Source organism: Tetrao urogallus (assembly GCF_951394365.1).
Source record: "Tetrao urogallus genome assembly, chromosome: 7".
Lineage (NCBI taxonomy): Eukaryota > Metazoa > Chordata > Aves > Galliformes > Phasianidae > Tetrao > Tetrao urogallus.
Window position 1 is genome coordinate 25165186 of NC_136820.1, and position 16210 is coordinate 25181395.

Here is a 16210-nt window from a genome sequence, read left to right on the forward strand (position 1 = left end):
AGGACTATGATTTCATAGCATGCAGAAGGGCTATGGTTAATTTGTTACGAAGGACTGCAGTAGGCTCTCAGCTGCTGCAGATTGACACAGATTTCAAATGGCAGACACCTGCGTTTTGCATCAAGGTAGCTCCCACAGATTAGGGGCTATCGTTTAGGATATAAGTATAAACAGTTGGTGTAAAAGACAGGTGTCTACGTTTGAGTTAATCAGCTTATGCCTCTGTATGGCAGATAGACTCACTCATATGGTGGTTTTTCTGACCTACTTTAGATCCTGTTCCTGAACTAGGATAAAGTATGCCCTAAACAAACACCTGTCTTTCTATAGACAAGAAAAATATCTAGAGGTGCACAGATCAGACATGAATACCTAATTTTTAGAGGCTGAATGCTGGATAAAAGGAATCCTGATTGTTGTGCCTGTGTTACACTGAAAAAAGCATGGTGCTGCTAATAGAAAAGCACTAGGCATAAGGAAAGCTTTCCTTTGGGAAGTAAATAAAAAGCCATGTGGAGTGGAAAGGTACGCTAAGCTCAACCCAAAGCTCTCAAAGTGAGTATGCATTTTCTGACACACAATAGATTGCTATAGCTACTCATGCTTTCAGCCGGAAGGTCATTTGAAAGGGAAGAAAGAAAAAAATATTTCTGTTCTGTTCAGAATGGGCTGGGTGAAGTAAGAGTGGAGGGCACATCCAGAGTTGAGTGCACTGGTTCTCCTGATGTGCAAGATCTGCTTTATGCAGGGATGTATGCTCGGCTCCACTGAGTGCAAAAGGAGGATAAAGCATTGTGGCTTCAAACTGGCAGATTCTACATGTTCTGTGCAGAGGATAAGTGAATGCACAAGGAAAAAGACTTATTTTTGATTTAAGTCAGAGCAGAGCAACCATTAATACAGGATCTTTGTGTTACTGCTACCTTTCTGAAAACAAAAACAAAACAGGACAAAAACAAACAAAAAAAAACCACGCAAGCATTTATATGCAAAAAGATATTGTGCACAGACAAGTCATACCCTTAGTGACCCCCAGGATAATCTCAGAGTTATAGAGAAGGGGTGAGCAAAAATTAAAAGACTCGCATCAGAGCCTTCTCCTAAGATTTCTGTTTATTTGTTCATTTAAAACAAACAAACCAAAAAAAATCCAGCAGCTTGGAAATTTTACAAACACAGGCTTTTCAACAGGACAGAAGAAACCCTGCATTTGATTTACATTATATATCATCACTGCCTAGAAAATGTACTTGCATAATCACAGGATTTGAAATTACATATGAAAGCAGCTAAGGATAATCATATCCATGCTTCTATTCTTTGCGCATGTCCTCTCCCACAACTGCTACTTCCTATATATTGCTGTGCTGACACTGATAGAGAACTCAACTTGCTGCGCGTGAGATCTACAAGCTCATGAAAGCTGATTTGCAAATGCTAATGACTGCAGTTTTTAACTTAAGAAGAATTTACAAAGGCTTCCACTTGGAACAGTAAGTTCATGCCATTTCATTTCAATAAACAAAATCAACACTGAAAGGGAAAAAGGCAGTGAAACACAATGAGCCTATTTTTCATTTATTTACATTCACTTCTAATACGTATTTTTATTTAATGTGGTAAAAAGCAAAATTAATATTCAGTGCCAAGTTTCAGACAAGTGTGAAATTTCAAGACTAATTGGATTATTAAGCTCTTGAAACAAGGATTTATGATTGTAGAAGAAATGCTGACACAACCTGAATTCCGAGCAGTGGTAACGCTGCCACAATAGCAAGTCGTGTGAACAGCCCAGATTGCCTTGTCCTAGTAAACTGAAGGGTTTAAAACAGAGCAGAAAGTTCCAAACCATTGTATTTCTAGTGCTGTCATGTTTGCAGTCAGGTTTGGGTTCAAGTGATGTGAAAACATGGATCTGTTTATATATTCTGGAGTTACACCCACAGAACAGAATCCTAGAGAAATTTTTGCAAATGGGGCCTGCAAGGATACAAGAAGTGCGTGTAGGTGTGTGTGTGCCTACGGAGATTATGTATGTAATCAACACATTAAGCTCCACAATGCTGAAAATAATAAATTGTTGTGAATGTGTAAGGTGGGAAGTGCATTTTACATGGATTATCTGCCCTAGTTCCTGTTCTTATTTTTGGAAAGCAATCAGCTCTTCGTGAGAACTCAGCACCGTGCTGAGCCACCCTGGGGCTTTTCATGGCCCAGCCCTTCACTTTGCATTATCATCTGCTAGCAGCCACATCCTGTGCAGACTGATTCATTGCAGCCAAGAGAAGCAGACAGAGCAGGAGACCCATTGAATCCCAAGGTCTGAAGCCACCGTGAGATACTTTCCTCACCGTACCATGCAGAATTGGGCTACCTTTCCCAAGGAATTACCAGACGTTTTTGTCACTGACTACTCCAAATGAAAGGTGATGCATTATTTAAACTCAAGATCTCTGTTAGAAAACTTTCACATGCTTGCTCTGGAAGGCCAAATAGTCACTGCAATTGAATTCAAACGTAAAACCAAATATTTTTTACTACTTTTGCTTAACAGCTTTAGTCAAATGCAAACAACAATCAGGTAGAGACGATAGGCTTTATGAATATTTATTTACTGATGAATATAAAATCAATTATTATTTGCAGCTATGGAAATATTTTTTGTTTTCTCTGAAGCTGCAGCTCATGGAGTCAGAAAATACAGTATATTGAACTTTCATTTTTAAACTCTCAAATGTATTATCATTGAAACAATATGATTTCCTAACATCCTGCTTCTGAACACACATCACAAGAAATTCAGAATTGAAATTACTGCTGCACTCTTTCTTTTCTGTTTCACCACGGCTCTTTAGCAGGAATAAAATGCCCTGAGCTCTCAGTGGGTAGGGGCACCAAACTGCAGCCCTGGCCTCCAGCATTCACTCCAGGGCTTTACAGGTAAATTACCCAAGTTGAAGTATTTGTTTTCAAGCTGCAGCATGCAGCTGAGTCTTCGTACAGACTCTTTTCCAACATCTCCTGTCGTGATTACAGCAAGAGCAGGACATAAGGAAATGCTGTATATAAATGAGTTACACGAGACAGTGGCAGAAATGCAGCTGCTGCACCATACTTCTGTCCCTGCCAGTCCTATTGCAGCACCATGTGAGGGAAGTGTATTGATGCGGCAATAGGAGATCTGTCAGAAAGCATCAGTGTGCCACAGTCTGAGAGACTCCTTTATCTCCAGCCTAACATGAGTGATTACAGCTGAATTACAGAGGCTTTAAATGTACAAGTCAATTTTCTGAGCTAATTAAAATGAGGGAGGCCAGTAGTCCCAAGGTTAGCATAATTCAGTTCCTACGCAAAATAAATTTTGATTAAAAAAAAAAAAAAAAAAAAAAAAAAAAAAAAAAAGAATATATATCCCCAATTCAAATAGAAATTCATTAGGTGTAATTCAATGGAAATAGTAATAGTCCATAGATTGTCATTTAACTTATGCCAATTATGATATAACAAGGACAAAACAAGGATAAACTGTTTGTGGGGACATTGTTACATGAATTTATATTTCCCAAAAAATCAAAATTATCTTTGAGAAAACATGTTGACCCACAGAAGCACCTCAGATGCCCAGATAAAATATACACGATGGATATATAAATTCAGTATTACCATTTAAATCTGTGGAGACCTTATGCTGGCTGTCTGAGGACTGCATCTTGGAGATCACCATGAAACCAGTGCCAAGAAACACCAGTGGCCCACACACACAGCAATATCCAATAATCAGAAGGTCACAGAGTTCAGCTAATGTTAGAAACTAGAATATATTTAGAATTTTTCCTTCTCTTATCTACATCCACATTAGACCAGCCTTACTAAAAGACTGCTTTTAGCTAAACAAGCCAGAGGTGAACACACTTTCCTGACCCTCTTGACCCACAAACTCATCCCTATGACAGCCAACATAGAGATCTCCAACATCAAAGCCTGCCAAAGCTTTCAGGGCAAATGACATTGGCACAGAAAGAGATGGAAATGCTGCAAAAGAAGCATTTCCAAGCAAAAGAAGCTGGAAAAGTCTAAAAGAAATTATTTTTGTTTATCATTCATAAAATGGTAACAGAACATAAGTGCCAGGGCTGCACGGCTAGTGGCTGTTCTGGACCACCTCATAGCACCAGGTTTCATGCATTCACCTTGCCTGAACCAGACTCCTGCTGTTCTTGGAAGCAACCCCAGACACGGCAGCTGGTATGCCAGCCAGTGTCCCTACACCCCCAGGCCTACCCTCTGTCAACTTGACCAGAGATGAATGAGTGATTAGGTGGCTTTCTTAAATAGGGCATTGTTTCATTCAGTAATAGGAAAACTTCAGTGCATGAAATAAAGATTTACAACCAATTAGGCAGCCTAGAAGTATATGTTTCCCTTAGTTTTCAATATCTTGAACAACTAGTGAGGTTGAACAGTTTCAAATACTCCCTTCCTGCATGCCCCCCAGCTCACAACTGCAGCGAGCCTCCCCTGGGATGGGATCCTGGACAGGCTGATCTCGAGAGTGGCAACCCTGCCACAGCAGAGCTGTTGGAACTAAACGGCTTTTAAGATCCCCTCCAACTTAAACCATTCTATGATATGATCCCCATTTCTTTTCTAACATTCAGCTTTTTGTCTTCAGTTCTTGAGTCTGGAGGAGCAGCTGTGTAAATATAGCTGGAACTAAGAAGGGATAACCTTGGTGGCTCAAGGATTAGCATCTTACCTTCCTGAGCTGTTTACAAGCAGGCATGTAGTCTGGAAGCACAGTCTGGCCCCTTTGCCTAGATTCTCAGATGTTGGGCTTATCTTTCAATAAATTCAACATATGAAAAGTGAACAAGTGTGCAGTCAGCTTGGCCAGGCAGTGAACATGACATACCTCACATCAGTCACAATGAAACAGGAGCTGACAAGGTAGGATGCTCCTGTATCTAGCTTGCTCCAGATATTTTGCTCATCCTCCCCACCCCCCTCCCACCTTTTTCCCATTTAGGTCTTGGGAACTGCATTTTTACTTCATTACAACTGATTTAAGAGGACCACCTAACACTTCCAAGAAGGGTACCCTAGCAGCTGTGCACTTGATTTTGTTCTCAAATAGAAGGGAACAAATGTAGCCCATATGGTAACCCCAGAAATCACCCTGCTGTGAAGTTCAGTTGCATATTTCCCTTCTGTTTCAAAACACACATGGTTTGTCCACGCAGTTCTACAGCACTATACTGCTTCTAAAAATAACCACAGCCTGCAAAATTCTGTGAGAAGAACAGGGCTTCACATCGATAGGTCAGTCAGGAATCTAACAAAATGCTTTCCTCATCACTCAGACTAAATGCACACAAGACCATATTATCCACAGCTCCCCAGACATCCCTTCCTGCAGCAGCAGCAGCAACTTTGTCTCAGGAACATGAGGCTGCTGGCTCCCAGAGCATGGCCATGAGTTGTGATCATCTCTGATGAGTCACATCACAGTAACAACAATGCTCCAAAAAGCACTCAGCCATTCTTAGATTTCCCTCTCAAAACAAGCCAAAGGAACATAGCATTGTGAGCAGGCATTACTAACCTCCCTGAACTAAGCCTGCAAACTACCTATACATGGTATACTCAAACTGCCTACATTATACCCACTGTGCCGTATGAATTCCTTCTTTATAGAATCGGTGCAGCATCAGATCCTCCTTAGAAGCCACGAATTGCACTCTCTTCAGCAAAGTTTCAGCCTGCTGCTAATTAACACCCTGCTCTTTTGTAAACAACTGACCCAAGACATAGGCAGCTGCCATCACACAGCCTTGTTGGGACCCAGATGAGTTCATCAGCCACTGACAGCTGCTTGCCATTCTGTGAGCACCGCAACACAGGCAGCAGCCCCTGCAGGACTAGAGGCTGCACCAGGGAGCATCTCACCAAGGCAGCTCAAGGAGCAGGGGGTGAGCACTGCTTGCCACATGGAAAGGATCAACTGAGTCTCAACAAAAGGTGAAAATTCGGAGAGAAACTTTTCATCCATCACCTTGCTGGAGAAAACAATATCTGTATTTTTCAAATGTAAACACACATTCAGTCCAACAACTTACTTCAGTTGAAAGGGTTGGAAGTCAATATACAGTTATTCAGCTAGAAAACAGAGCCCAGACCCTGAAGACAAGCCAAATTTAAATGTTTTTATATCTGTATACAGCTGAGGCAATGGCATAACAACCTTTGTAATTCCACAACAGCAGCATTAAGACAAGAGCTTATGGCTTGTTTCTAACAGTGCTGCATCAACCTAAACACAATCCTATGCCTTCTAGAGGTAGAAGCAGTTTCAGGTGTTTACCACGGCCAGTAACTTGAAGAAAAGAGTATCATTTGAAGCATATTTTTGCAACATTTAGCACAACTCCAGCACTGTAACAAAATTACATCTACTTGTTCTCTCAAAGATTTTCTGACACACATCAGTAATGTATTAAATGCTCTATTGCAATTACTGCTTTGTTCATGACTGGTAACTGTCATAGTAACGCAGAACACAATTTTGGAGGTACCACTACAATCATATTTGACTACTTTACTCAGGAGTTACTGTAATATTACAGCCAAATAGTCCTAGCACAGATACAGGTATATCTTCAATGTAACTCACCCCCCATTTGCTGTTTCCCCTTCCAAAGCCAGCATCAAACACTACGTGATAACAAGCAAGTCACTCAAAGAACACACCTTCTGCACTTTCTCTGACCATTTCCTCCAAAGAGAAGTGCTGGGTAAAGATCAGTCATGTCTTTGTAGTTAAAATCGTGCACTGAAGCTATTATACGCACAGGAGTTCAAGGACACTGTCACTGTTAAAGACTAGCAGGTTCAATATGCAGAACAAAATATAATTGGCTTTTTTTTGGGTGGGGTGCCTTTTCAACTATTCCCAGTAAAAATTTAATGAAAGTTTGAAGTAATAATTACTTTGTATTTTATAGTTTGCTTTCTGGGTACAAAATAAAATAAATAAATAAATAAAAATCAAGCCAACCTGTCACACCAGCTTCCTTAACCTAACAGTGATATGCACATGATAGGAAGAAAAGCATTAGCTAGATGATACCAATTGCACCCTAGATTCATAGGGCTAAAGAACAAGCACCTCTTTCTCAAGATCCACTGTGAGCAACCTCCACTTTGATGAGCCATCAGTGATGTGAAAGAACTGTGAGATAGGTTTGGACATTCTTATTCAAACTTAAATTTTGATTTGTAGGTTTCTAAATGAGATGCGTTCTGACTTCGTTAGAGGCCTAAAACTAATCAGAACTTCAATTTTTCTACATTCTGCTCCTTACCATAGAATCTGAGAAGAAAATTCACCCAAGGTTTAAGAATCCTTCGGACAGCTTCAGATATTTGCACTTGTCTATACAAAAATCAGTACAACCTGTGCATACACAATAAATGCCCAACATTATCTGTCCAATACCAAAAATAACACAAGAAAGGTTCACATATATAAAGGCTTTTTCAAACTATGCAAGACCCATCACTACAGAAAGGGTTACAGAAAGCACAATTAATATTTCTTCCATGAGCATATTGATACATCACTGATTTAAAGGCGTTAATGAGGTACCTACAGTTTAGAAGACTGGAACATTTTTGACCCTTACCACATTTACAAGATTTTGGTTTTCAACAGAAATGGTTCTATGGCTAATAGGATCAATATGTGCACAGAGGTTGAGGAGAATATATCACTGCAGCACAAGTCAGACACCTTCTCTATAGACTTGTTTTGAATTGTTTATTGAGGTTTAAGAAGTCATCCACATTTCTATAAATATAAACATTACTTGAGTAAGTGACTTACAATGTCACCAGTGCAGGTACATATATAACCAACATACAAAAGCTCCACTGGAAGCTACTTCAGTTTATTCAAAAAGGACCGAGATGTATTAAAAAAAAATAAAATAAAATAAACAACAACAACAAAAAAAAAACAGCTGTCACTTTCATTTATTGAAGACACTAAAGTGCATTTTTGGTTACCTCCGGGACAAACAGCTGCTGGTTAAAACATTTGATTTTTTTTTTCCCTAAAACATATTTAAGTCATATTGATTGACATTCAGGTTTGTAGCTGTCACCCTCCTGATACATGGCAGCATGTAAGAAAGTGGTTTTTTTTTTTTTTTTTTTTTTTTTTTTTTTTTTTTTTTTTAAACATTGCTGGTTGACTAAGAGGAGGAAATAGATTTTTTTTTTTTTTAATTTGATGTTTCCAACAAAAGTTTAAAGAGAATCTAACATTCTGATGAATTTTTACAGCACCACTAAAGTTAGTCCTAAAAATCCAGGCTCTGTTATAGCCCTTTTAGTTGCTAACCAAGTATCTAAAGAGTCACTTGAAGTTCTGTACCAGTAAGAAAAACTACCCTCCCTTTTCTGTCAAGCACTATCCTGCCCAGTTAACACTGTTTGCACACTCTGTAAACAAGAACAGCTTAAAGCATAATTAAAGCAGAACACAGGCCCATCTTGAAAATCTTCTTCCCCCATTCCCTCCCTCCCAGTAGTGTCATATGTTTTGAGTGTATAAAGCATTATTACATTCCTAACCACAAAATACTTTAATAATTAGAGTCACAATAATAAAAAAAAAGCATACGTTGAAGTGACACAGCAATACCACTTTAATAAAATGGGATATTTTGGGGAGATACAAGAAGTGCTCTGCTAAGTTTAACTTCATCTTTACTTCATTATGATTTATTTTTATTGCCAAAAAAGTCACTAACAGAGCAAACATGTTGCGATTGCTAGAACCACAACAGCCTAAGTTGTTCTTTACAGCTTCTTTACTGCAATTAATTTACTTTTAATTGGATAGATCGAGGACGTAATACTTATCATTCAAAAATAAATTACTAATTTTGAGTATTAGCTTAAGTCTGATTTAATGTATAAGGATGAATAGCTACCTCTAAAAAATAAAAAACCTTATATATGAAAAACATGCTGTATATTGGGAAATCACTTTTCCATGCTCCAACGTGCTGTTTACATTTTTTAACTTGTCAAAAAAGTCTCTTCTATCAGTTGAAAAACCCACAGCACTTAAGCTTCAAGTATTTGAACTGAACATGAGTCAATTTCAAAAAGTGCCAAATTAAAAAAAAAACACCCTACACATGTAGCCAAGCTTCCATAGAAATCCCCAAACAAGATAAAAAACAGCCTCTTGAAATAATGGGTTACTAGCATCATACATGTTTTTAAAGCTGTATAATGTTCACCTAAATACTCCACTTGTGAGCATTAGAAGTTCAAAAACACAGAACACCTTCAATGCAAATTGCTTGCAGAGGCACCCTCAAACGTAGGAGTACAACACTAAGCAGAAAACCTTCGTCATATTTGGCTATTTAGATATCCATGTCACATATACCCACCCATCCATCCATTTCCTGATAGTATTACATCATCTATTCGGGCTTCTGAAATAATGCAGAGCCATAAACTCAGAAGAGACTATTTAAAAAAAATAAAAGTTCCATGAGCACACTGCCTTCCAGAAGGCAAGGTTGTGCAACTGATTGTTTAATGTAACTAAGCTTAACGGCATCCAAACAAGCAGGCCTGGGTTTGGAAGCTGTCTTATGTCAAATTTTGACCACGTAACTACCCTAAAATAGAAAGGTCAAAACAGAACTCATCTCTTCTTTTTCTGCTGCCTCAACATTTTCCTTCGCTTAATTATCATATCGTATAGCTTTTCCAGTCCTTCTTTGAGTCCATCTCCAATGATTGCACAGGTTGGTTGCAAATGCCAGGGAGTCGAAGAACTCAGCTCGCTCATCGCTAACATCTTCTCGATTTCAGAAAGAGAGAGAGAGTTTCTCAAGTCCTGCTTGTTAGCGACTATAAGGACAGGCACTCCTTGATTTTCAGATATCCGCGTGATTTTGTGAAGTTCCGTTTTGGCTTCCTCCATTCTCTCGACGTCTACAGAGTCCACCACAAACACAATACCATCGGTACACCTCGTGTACGACTTCCATAGCGGCCGCAGCTTCTCCTGGCCGCCCACATCCCAGAAGTGGAACGTGACCGTTTTCGAGTTGCCCAGCGTCACTTTGATTTTCTCCGTATTAAATCCTTTCGTGGGGACGGTGTTGACGAACTCATTGAACTGCAGCCTGTACAGCACGGTCGTCTTCCCAGCAGAATCCAGCCCCAAGATCACGATATGGAAGCACTGGAAAGAAGGCAGGCTGGACAGGATCGGCGTCTGATCCGAGAGTCCATTCCCCATCGCCGGGCGGCGAGGTGACAGCGCGCTGCCGCTGCCACTACCACGGGCGGGGTCCAACGGCCGCGCTCGGCTCCGATCCTGCGGCGACAAACGCAGCGTTACCCCCGCCTGACCCGGCCTAGAGCTGCCGCTGCCACCGCCCCAACCGCGGGCAGCGAGACCGTAACCGCTCCCCGCCCAGCCCGGCCTTACGGGCTCTGCAGCCCCGCAACGCTGCGGTGGCCGCTACCGACACTGCGGCGCGGCGGGCATCCGCATTCCCTACCGCATGCCGCCACTACCGCCGCCACCGCCCCCAGCCCAGCCCTGCCCCTCCGGCCTACCGCTCGGCCCCGTCCCTCAGCGCAGCAAGGCTAAAGCCGCCAGCGCCTCCATGCCGCGCACCTCCGTGCCGCCAACGCCGCTGCCGCCGCCACTACGACTCCCAAACCTCTGGCAGCAGAGCAGCGCCCAGCCCGCGCCTAGCCCCGCTCGCCCCGCCCCGTGCCCCTCATTGGTCTCTTAGTGCGGCGGGGGCGGGGATAAAAGCGTGCTCCGCCTCGCCTATTGGCTGGCGGCTCCGGCCACTCATCGGGGACCCCGTTCCGGCACCCTCAGCCCACGAACAGGGAGGTGAAGCGCTGCGGGCCTTGGCGGTCGCTCTGTACCCTCCACCCACAGTGCGCGGGCGGTGGCAGCGATCTCGCCGTTTCTCTTGCGCCGCATAAGCTCATGGGTTGCGGCTGCTGTCACTCAAGCCGGCGCCCCGCCCTAAGCAGCTGAGAAGCGGCTCGGTGGCGCCTCACAGTGCGCGGTCCGCTCCTCGCACCGGAGCTCACCTAGCGCCGCCCGGGGGGAAACCCGTTAGCAAGGCTCGGCCCGGCAGCCGTAAGGCGTCCTCGGGGTGTGGGTGGGCGGGCGGGCGTGCAGCTCCGCTCTGCTCGCCTGGCCTTTGCGTCACCCCGCCCTGCCGCCGGCCACTCCCGTGGCATCGCGCGCCCCCCGTCGCCTAGCAACGTGCTGCACGCGCAGCCCCGCCACCCCACTTCCCCCCAGCGGAGAGCCTCGTGGGGCTCCCCACGTGACCCATCGCCCCGCCCCCCCTGAGGGCCGCCGCCATGTTGAGGCCGGGCTTTCCTGGCGGCGCGTGTGGATGGGAGCTGCGTCAGAGCGTGGGGAGAGTGTGCCCTGCGCTTCCGGGTTCGTTGATGTAGCTGCTGAGGAGGAGGACTGTTAAGGATGTTCTGGCAATTCCGTATTTCTCTGCTGAAAACATTGCGGTTTACATTTTAAATCGCGACTGTGATGTGTAAAAGAGCGAAGTTGTACAGCGGGGCGTGGTATAGCATCAGAAATGCCACAGCGTGCTGCAGACACGTGGATCAATGTTATTAACGAGCTAAAACACCCGTTAGAATCCTGTTTAAAATAGCAACATTTTCACGTACTGTTTAAAATAGCACATGGAGCTCAGGCAGAAAAGCATCAGTAGAACCCGGCCTTGGTTATTTCATGGACAGTGCTCAGTGATTTGAAAGAGCTGGAAGCCAGGTGAAAACACCTTGTTAAGGAATATTACCACAAACAATGGATTTAGTCATAAAACCTGACCATCTGAAATAAATCGAATTGACCTTTATTTCCTCTTATAAAATTGTTTGCTTATTTTTATTTAATCAACCTGAAGATATTATAGCCTTTGAAACCTCAAACCACTTCCACGTAGCATTATAATAACCATTTGTAATGAATCCCACAAGGAAAACATGGGCTATCTACTACCTTTATTAGAGATATTCCAATTTTTAACATGAAATCCAATAATGCTGCCTTTATCTATTGTTGAAAAAGTTAATACATAAGAACATATTTCAGTGCCCTGGAAAATGGAGTGATGCAGAACCAATGATTTTCTACAGCATGGCATATCTGATATCTTAAAAGATTATATATATATATATATATTTTTTTTTTTTTTTTGGAAGAAGAATTTTATGATATCAGGGCAATAATTAAATGAGATTAGAGAGGAATGACCATCTATAGCAAACTGAGCATATCTATGTTTATAAGTATGTACATGAAAATGATCCGCCGTCTAAAAATTGATTGGAGAAGTCAATTGTTCTGTTTCTCTTCCCCTACATTTAATTTATTTTATTCACCTGTTATAACTTGCTGTAAACTGAATTATGAACTCTTTGGAGCAGGTACTATTCTTCATTGTGAGTCTTCTTAGTGTTTAGTGCCTTGATCTTAATTAATGCCTGTAGGCATTACTGCAAAACAGCTATTAAATTGCAATCCAAGTTGATCAGCTCCTCCTATACACTTCATGCTTCTTTAGAAGTCAAACGTGCAGACTGGGCAGGTGTTCCAGGTGCTATGGAGTAATGGTAGCTAAATTAATGGGAGGGTAAGAAAGCTGACACCTTTGATAATTGAAGGTGATGGTGAAGCAAGGCTTTGATTATGCTGTAGAAACTTAGACTGAAGAAAGTGTATGGCAAGAAGTACACTTACTACCTTTTCTAGTATGTAGTTGAATGGGGTCTCTTATTTAAACAAGTGACCATAATTGCAAAGTACATTTATGAGTAAAACATGAACAGGAAAAGTATTAAGCTATATGAAGCCTGTCGTACAAAAGAACAAATTACCCTGATTTTGTGTTGGGATATTTCACATACTGATCCTTAACTTTTCACTTCATATCTACTGTGTGTACTATGAGTTTTGTTCTGACTCGTTAAGAGAATGATGTTACTGCCAGGTACAGCTGGCTACTTATGGCTGGCATTTGGTAATGGGATCCCAACACCTCTGCCTTGTGACACATCAATAGTCACAAAGAATGAATTCTCAATGTGTGAAAGCCAAGCAATGTGTATAAAATAAAATCGACTGTGTTTCAGTGTAATGATATGACACACCTACATGAGAGTGCAAAATAACATTTTAAAAGTGTAGCTTAGTTATATATGTTCAAAAATTGAACCTATTTCTCTTCTGTTATGCCCTAAATCTAAGATTATCAATTAAAATGTACTGTTCTGAGGTGACTTGCTTTGTTTCTAAGAGATCTGGTTCCCGCTTAAAATATTATAGCAGTTTTATCATAGGTTTTGAAAATAAACAGTAACAATGAAATTGCTGACATTGGAAAACATGAAGTTCTGCTCTTAAGAGTCTCTTAAAGTGACATACAAAATGTTTTGCACAAAGAAGTCTTTTATCATCTTTCCTACATCTGCTGAATTATTTTATTACTTGCAAGCTGCATGAATTATTTTGCTTTGATGATTAAAAAGTAGCTGGTGGTAGAAAATCTAATTTATTTCTTCACAATAAATAACGAAGCTTAGAGCAGCAGGAGATGGAATTGCTGTGTGTTACAGTTTAAGTTACAACTCTGATTAGACCAATTAATTAAACCTATTCTCATTTCATACATACCTTCACATGAAGTCTAACATTTGCGCTTTGCAGCTTTCATATTCACAGATAAACATCATGCCATATAGCTGGCTAGCAAAGAGAATGCCTTGCTCTTTGATTCTGATTCCGAGTTGCGTCTTGAATGCTGCTTAGGTGTGTTAGATGAAAAAAAATACGCACAAAAACACAACAGTACTAACTCTTTTCTTACTCCTAGAGAGAAGGTGATATGTCTCAGAGTGACTGATGCTATAATCTCCAGCTTCTGCGTTATGTGCAATTCAGTGATTTCACCCTCACTGTACTGATTTTTCATTTACTGGGAGCAAATAACTGAAGGTTAAACGTTGATCCTGTGTTTATAAACACAAAGGTTATAATCACAGTATTTAAACCCAGGCATACAGCTAGTTAGGGGGGCAGTTGAAGGAGGAGAAAAAAACATTGTTTTTGCAGGTACCCCCAGTTTTCAGTCTCCATACCCCTACCTCACTAAAAGGCAGCCACCTCTAAAAAAGAAATTAAAAAAAAATAGTTCTTACCTTAACCCCTAGGATTGTGAGGTAAGACCACGAGAGACCAATCTACGTGTGATAGTATATACAAGCATTACGGCCTTGGCTTGCACATTTTCTTCAGTGGCCTCATATTGATAGGACTGCGCGTATATTTACCACAATAACAAACATTTCACCTGCTACTCCCCCACATCCACCATATTTGTGCCACCATTTCATGTTTCCTGGAACTACTGACTTGAGGCAGACAAGCTCTTGCTGGCAGCCAGGGCTACTGAATGCTGCCATTCAAAAATGTCATCAGTTATGGCACTGCTTCCAAGAGATTTATCTTTTCCCCAGTGTTCTCCTCCCCACAAAAACTGTGTGCTCTTTAGAGCTTTATTTTTGTATGCTAGAGTTACTCTATTTAAAATCCTATCAAGTTGAGACATCACTATATGCTACTATTTCCTCACAATGCTTTCTTTGAAGAAGGTTGCACAGTTTTTAAGCATATCATTTTTCCTTAATATAATACAAGCAGTTTGCAAGCAGATTAAAAGTACTACAGTTTCAAATGGTAATATCTGCTTTACTGTGTTCCTGCCTAACTAAACTGAATACATGAAGATAGTTTCCAAATTCCATAGTAAAGGAGATGCCTGGAGTAAATCAGATACTGCTGTTTGCTCTGTTAGTGCTAGCACAGAGCAACAACGAAGAAAACTAAACAGAAAACTGCAGTTACTTTTTTCTTCTCCAGAGAACTTTCTAAATATTTAGTATTAAACTTTTAAAAGGGTGGTGAAGTTTGCTGGATTTATAAAAGATGGGATAAACAGATTCTTAGTAGAGAATGAAAGATTCATTCTTCTATGAATTTGTGTTTCAGTTGGTTAATTGTAGTGGAGGAAGGATGGAAGTTGTGGCTGAGGCTTTTCAAGACTGATAATGGTAAAGGGTTTTGCTCCTCTGGATTCACTAGCTTAATGTATGGTGTAAGCACAGGGCACACGTAGTTGCTAACCATGAATTTTCACAAGATTTGCAGAAATTGTATTGTCTTTATGGCATCAGTGTCTCTGTTAAGACGTAGTTTAATACTTATAATAAATTATGAGGAGCTGGACATACAAATATGCACTTGCTGTGTTATGAAAGGTTGTTTCCACCGGGAGTCAAGCAAAAAAGGAATATAGCATCTCATCATTTGAGCATGTACAACTAAGTGGTAGTTTGTAGGATGAAACAATAATTTAAACCACTTATTCCATAATAATCCATTCACTTGCTATGGTCACTTTTTTAAAATACGAGTTTTGTGTTTCTGTACTGCACATATCCAAAAGGAAACTCAAAGATTGGAATCCAGTATACAGGCTCCATTGTAAAAACAAACAAGCTGTTCATCTGTAGTAACTTTGTACCAGTTAATGGAAATATTTTGTGGAAGATATGTCTAAAGTCTCAGGAGGGCTTTGAAAAATCTGCTCTGTCTGCCTCAGTGTGTAACGTTATATGTAATGTAGTGATAATGTTGCAGCTTCTTGAGCTAGATATTCAGAGGCAACAACTAATATAAATTGCTACTGAGACAATGAATAAGTGCACCAAAAATTTATTTCATGATCTCCAATTATTCATAGAATCATAGAATGGCTTGAGTTGGAAGGGACCTCAAGGATCATCAAGTTCCAACTCCTGCCGCAGGCAGGGCTGCTAAGCTCCATCTCTAATACTAGACCAGTTATTGTATGATTTACCAGTTCTCCTAATAATAGGAGCTTACTAGTGCTCCTGATAAGTACTGGTTATCTACAGAAAAAACATATAGGGAATCTAGCTACTCTCTGGCATTCTAAAAGCATCTCTTTCTTAGGTCAGTCAAAAAAATACCTACTGCCTCTGTAGGTCTGTACAAGAGGGTACAGTCCCTCTTGTTTTAATTTGTCAAAGGAGGCAA

At 41.0% G+C, this 16210-nt stretch overlaps 1 protein-coding gene across 1 annotated transcript; it reads right to left on the reverse strand.

The window, feature by feature from the left end:
* Positions 1-9727: 9727 nt before the first annotated feature.
* Positions 9728-10330, reverse strand: ARL4A (ARF like GTPase 4A; the record flags this gene model as incomplete). Its single annotated transcript, XM_079538664.1, has 1 exon — positions 9728-10330. One exon carries the CDS (start codon positions 10328-10330, stop codon positions 9728-9730), a length of 603 nt encoding a protein of 200 aa, XP_079394790.1.
* Between the last annotated feature and the right edge of the window lie 5880 nt (positions 10331-16210).